Below are 5,589 nucleotides of genomic sequence, written 5' to 3'. Positions count from 1 at the left end.
TTTTTTTTGGTTGTAGTTGTCATTGTTATTTGGCAGGCCTGGGGTGGAATCAAACCCGCCACCTTAGATGTATGTGGCTGGCACCTTAGCCACTTGAGCCACAGGCGCCGAGCCTCTCAGGCTGGTCTTAAACTCTTGAGCTCAAGTGATCAACCTGCCTTGGCCTTCCAAAGGGCTGGGATCATAGGTATGAGCCACAGTGCCTGGCCTCATTAACGATCTTGATGACATGCAATTAAGAACTAGGTATTTCTGCCCTCAAAAATATGTCTTCCTTATTTTTATGAACCCTGTTGGTTAAATAAACACCAGTCATAAATGCATATGTACACACTGAGGACAAATGATAATAACAATCCCTGGTCTGTGGCTGGCTGGAACAAATCAGCCCACATGTGAACCAGTGCCTGTTGTGCTCTGTATGTTACAGTAACATCTCTAAATACAGATGGGAGGCCAATTAACATAAGTTTGTTATACTGAATTAAGAAATAAGAGAATTACCACAGCTCTTCTCAATGACATTTAAATCTTTAGACAGGCTGGATGCCTGCAGCTCAATGGTTAGAGCACTGGCCCTGTGCCCCCAGAGGAGGCAGGTTTGGCATCAGACCTGCTAACAAAACAAAACAAACAAGAAAACAACCCCAAGGAGGCCCAGTGAGGTGGCTGAAGCCTGTGATCCCAGCACTCTGGAAGGCCAAGGTGGTGATCATGAGTTCAAGACCAGCCTGAGTGAGACCGAGACCCTGTCTCTAAAAATAGCTGGGCATTGTGGTGGGCGCCTATAGTCTCAGCTACTTGGGAGGCTGAGGCGAGAGAATCATTTGAGCCCAATAGTTTGAGGTGCTATGAGCTATGACACCACAGCACTCTAGTGAGGGTGACAAAGTGAGAGAGTCTGTCTTAAACAAATAAATAAAATCTTTAGACAATAAAGTGTATTCTTTTATGTTACATGAGAAATTAATTAAACTAGTCACACTCACCTAGTACTGCCGAGGTGGGTGCAAGGTCAGTGACCACAGCCTTGCACCACGTATGCCGGAAAGATTGTGTCAGGAAATTTAAACCATGTGAATCTGATAGAAAAAGAGAAACTTCAGAAATAAGCCATGAAATAAAATCCAAAATAAAAATGTGAATTGTTAGTATAACTCTGCATTTGTTTTTACCATAAGGTTACAGGAGGTCTTACCTGGGGAAGCAATGTGAGGGGACTGAACACAGAATGCAGAGAGAAACATTTAAAATTGTGTCCAAAGCCCACTACTAAGTCTTTCATATTTTTATGATAAGAGTTATTTGTAATGAACAGTTCTTTTGAAAGTAAAAACTTAATATTCTAAGCCCTGACTGGCTAATATGTTTAAATTACAAACATCTGGACTTCTAAATACATAACTCAATGTTGCTAAGAAATTGAGGACAGTTTTTTCTGGTCTAAAAACAAACTGTACCAACTACAAGACTTGTCACAAGCTCATCAGGATTAAACTTTAAATATTAAACAGACTCCTAGTCTCTGTCCCACGTAAAGAAAAAGTATGTAACGGCTCAGTGCCTGTACTCAGTGGTAGGGGCACCAGCCACATACACCGAAGCTGGTGGGTTCAAGCCTGGCCCAGGCCTGCTAAACAACAATGACAAGTGCAACCAAAAAATAGCCAGGGTGTTGTGGTGGGCACCTGTAGTCTAAGGCTAAGGGAAGAGAATCGCTTAAGACTAAGAGTTTGAGGTTGCTGTGAGCTGTGATGTCACAGGACTCTACCAAGGGCCACAAAATGAGACTGTCTCGGCTCAGCGCCTGTGGCTCAAGGGGCTAAGGCACCAGCCACATACACCTAAGGTGGCGGGTTCGAATCCAGCCCAGGCCGGCCAAACAACGATGGCTGCAACTGAAAAAAAAATAGCCAGGCGCTGTGGCGGGCGCCTGTGGTCCCAGTAACTTGGGAGGCGGAGGCATGAGACTCGCTTGAGCCCAGGAGTTGGAGGTTGCTGTGAGCTGTGATGCCATAGCACTCTACTCAGGGGGACAGCTTGAGGCTCTGTCTCAAAAAAGAAAAAAAAAGAGACTGTCTCAAAAAAAGAAAAGAAAAGTTTGTACAACTGACATCAGTATGACTATAAATAAAATTACTTAAAGGAAATATATATTGGTGAAAATCTACTCACTGTCTATTCCTCGAACATCTTTTCCTCGCAAAAACATAGGCCAAAGAGTAAGTGCAGGGTTGAGTTTATCGGAGAAGGAAGCAGACTTTATATTCAATCTCGGCTTCTCTAAGTAATTCAGGCTTTTGTTCTCTGTGGGTGATATATAACAAGCGAAGTTCTTTGCAACAAGGTCATCATTAACACAAACCTGTGAAATGTAAACATGTCGTGGGTGTCAGACAAAGTCACGTGACTGTAATGAAGTATTTTAAACTAAGCTCAAATTTCAGTCTTCAGAAAAATTATTTTATAGAACAAAGCATTTTCCCCTCCCTCCCTTTCTTCCTTTTGGAGACTAGGTCTCACCACGTTGCTTGGCTGGCCTCAACTCCTGGTCTCACACCATCCTCCTACTTCAGCCTCCGGAGTAGCCGGGACTAGTCAGGCACACACAACTACGCTTGGCTTTTTCTTTTTTTAATAGAACCTGATTGGACAGAAACAGACCTGACTTCTGCTCTGGTAATGATGAACTACATACTTCTCAGCAATTATTCTGAGGAGAAAAACAGCAAGGATCTGTAATACACAGGGTGGCCATAAAGCTGTGTGCAATTTAAAATAGTGTGCCGAATTTTATGGCCACCCTGTATAAAACATTCTTTTGAATGCAGAAAAGCTAAAACAACCTGGTCAAAGATCTGGGAGGAGGACAAAGACAAAACAAGAACCACAAACAGAAAAAACTGATACATTAGATTTGCTCAAAATTTTAAATTTCTGCTTTTCAAAAGAGAATGAAAAGTTGAGGCAAAAACGTTTTAAAATGCATCCAGAATACATAAAGAACTCCACTCCTAAAACTCAGTAAAAGAAAGCCCAGTCAAAAACTAGGCAAAAGATATGAATGAGAGCTTTTTCAAAGATACATGAATTGCAAATAAGCATATAAAAGTATCACCAGTTGTTGGGAAATGCAAATTTAAACCGGACACACCTCTCAGAATGAGGAGGGACACAGAGGAACGGAAGCAACTATCGTCCACCGCTGATGGAAGCGTACAACAGTCACCTCCTTTGAAAAAGTGTGGTAGTTTCTTAATACCTTCAATGTTATCTAGAAGTTTGGCTTCTGGGCATTTATCCAAGAGAAACGAAAGCACAGGTGCACAGGGGACTTGTGTGACTATCTGTAACAGCCCTACCTGGCTGCCACTACAACGTGCACGTGGGGTAATGATGACTACGCCGTGGTCGACCCACACTTGAGAGCACTGGCAGGATCAGAACGGACCACTGATACGGGAGCAACCTGGAAGCATCTCAGCGTAACTTTGCTGAATGAAAGGTGGCAGGCAAAAAAGAGGACACTCAGGGACAAATTCCTGTATGCCTTTTGGGAGCTGGAAAAGGACTAGAGGCCCTGATTTTCTTTCTTTGGCAATTAGGAGCTCAGGCATCCACTCAAAGTTCTCCCAGCCAAGCATGGGCCTCCCTGCCTTCCATACTGCGTCACCTTGCAGTAAGAGCCAGTCATCATCAATGTACAACTTACACAGTGAGAAAAAAGATCTAACTTCAAAAAGCAAAGCAGAAACCAAGATAACAGAGAATTTTATAAAGATGTTTCACAAGATTGGTCCTATTGCCAACATACCGACTTTTATTTTATTTTTGAGACAGTCTCAGTATGTCACCCTCGGTAGAGTACTGTGGTGTCACAGCTCACAACCTCAAACTCTTGGGCTTAAGCGATTCTGGTGCCTCAGCCTCCCAACTACAGGCGGCTGTCACAACGCCTGGCTATTTTCTTGTTGTAGTTGTCGTTGTTTGGTAGGGCCCGGGCTGGGTTCAAACCCACCTGGGTTCGGTCCCTGTATGTGACTGGCGCCCTAGCCACTGAACTACAGGTCCCAAGCCAGGCATTTTTTCTTTAAGACAGAGTCTCACTCTGCTGCCCTGGGTACAGTGCCATGTGTCACAGCTCACAACAAGCTCATGCAATCCTCTTGCCTCAGCCTTCCCAGTAGCTGGGACTACTAGCACCTGCTACAACGCCCAGCTAGTTTTCCCATTTTCAGTAGAGACCAGGTCTCTTGCTCAGGTTGTGAGCCACTACACCTGGCCAACATACTGGAATTTTTACCAAGTTGTTAAATAAGTAACAAAGAGTCACAGGTAAGCTTGACCAAGGTGCCAAGAACTCAGAATGCAATATAAACACTAACAAGTGAATGTTGTTACAAAAGAGTAACAATCACACTGAAGGTGGCACGAAAGAGGAGAAAATAAGGAACTCTGGAAAACAACATTTTGGGTGCATGATATTAAGGCTGAAGACACATTTCTGTCTCATAGGAATGTGGGCTAGCAAGTCTGAAATTATGTGAATATTAGGGTTAATCAAATGAGGATGCTGGGCTAAAGAGAGTGGGGATAAGAGTCAGGACAGCAGAGGGTTAGGAAGAACCCCACAGTGCACGTGGGGGTCAGACGGTTAGAAAGAACCCCACAGTGCACGCGGGGGTCAGAGGGTTAGAAAGAACCCATGGAGCATGTGACGTCAGCAGCCTGGCGCTCTCAGTGCATGCGCAGATGGACACAGAGGTTTAAGTGCAGACACCTGTTCCTCACTCTTCCTGCACAACCACCGACTTCCCCGTAGCAACAAGCACACCTGCTGCGTTCATCCTGATGTGTGAATAGCACTCTCCATAAAATGATCCCAGAGCGTGCTGTGGCAGCAGAAATCAAGGAGCACTCAAACAGTGATGGGGCACCTTTAAAGGACATACAGGCTCCCTCTCAAGGAGCTTCTGATGGCCAGAGTCCAAGGTAGGGTAAGACAACAATAACAGTAACAGATGACAACCTCATGTTCAAATAAATGCCCCAAAGTCCATACAATATCAATTGATGAATAACTTAGTAAGTGGGGGAGGAGGGTTGGTCTTTGCTATAGTAGAATTCTAATTAAAAATTAAAGGATTAGGCCAGACATGGTGGCTCATACCTGTAGTCCCAACACTCTGAGAGGCCAAAGCAGGTAGATTGCCTGAGTTTAGGAGATTGAGACCAGCCTGACCAAAAGCGAGACCCAGTCACTACTCAAAACAGAAAAACTAGGGCAGGAAGATCACCTAAGCTCAGGAGTTTGATGTTACTATGAGCTATGATGATGCCTTAGCACTCTACCCAGGGTGACAAAGTGGCACTCTTATCTAAAAAAAGAAAGAAGGGCGGAGCCTGTGTCTCAGTGAGTTGGGCGCCGGCTCCATATACAGAGGGTGGTGGGTTCAAACCCAGCCCTCGCCAAACTGCAACAAAAAAATAGCTGGCATTGTGGTGGGTTCCTGTAGTCCCAGTTACTTGGGAGGCTGAGGCAAGAGAATCGCCTAAGCCCAACCTAAGAGCTAGAGGTTGCTGTGAGCT

The 5,589-nt window shown here is 44.5% G+C and overlaps 1 protein-coding gene across 1 annotated transcript in view; it reads right to left on the bottom strand.

Moving 5' to 3' along the window:
* TDRD12 (tudor domain containing 12) overlaps nt 1-5,589 on the bottom strand; it is a 67,169-nt gene that overhangs the window by 43,549 nt on the left and 18,031 nt on the right. Inside the window, exons 7-8 of the mRNA XM_023518377.1 lie at nt 2,176-2,365; nt 990-1,082 (exon numbers count right to left, since the gene is read on the bottom strand). Coding sequence (XP_023374145.1) covers nt 990-1,082; nt 2,176-2,365 — 283 coding nt within the window. The remainder of the gene's footprint in view (nt 1-989; nt 1,083-2,175; nt 2,366-5,589) is intronic.

This window comes from Otolemur garnettii, unplaced genomic scaffold, assembly GCF_000181295.1.
Source record: "Otolemur garnettii isolate 467f Iridium unplaced genomic scaffold, OtoGar3 scaffold00135, whole genome shotgun sequence".
Taxonomy (NCBI): domain Eukaryota; kingdom Metazoa; phylum Chordata; class Mammalia; order Primates; family Galagidae; genus Otolemur; species Otolemur garnettii.
Note: the sequence above shows the minus strand (reverse complement) of the source record. Positions and strands in the feature narration are given on the sequence as shown.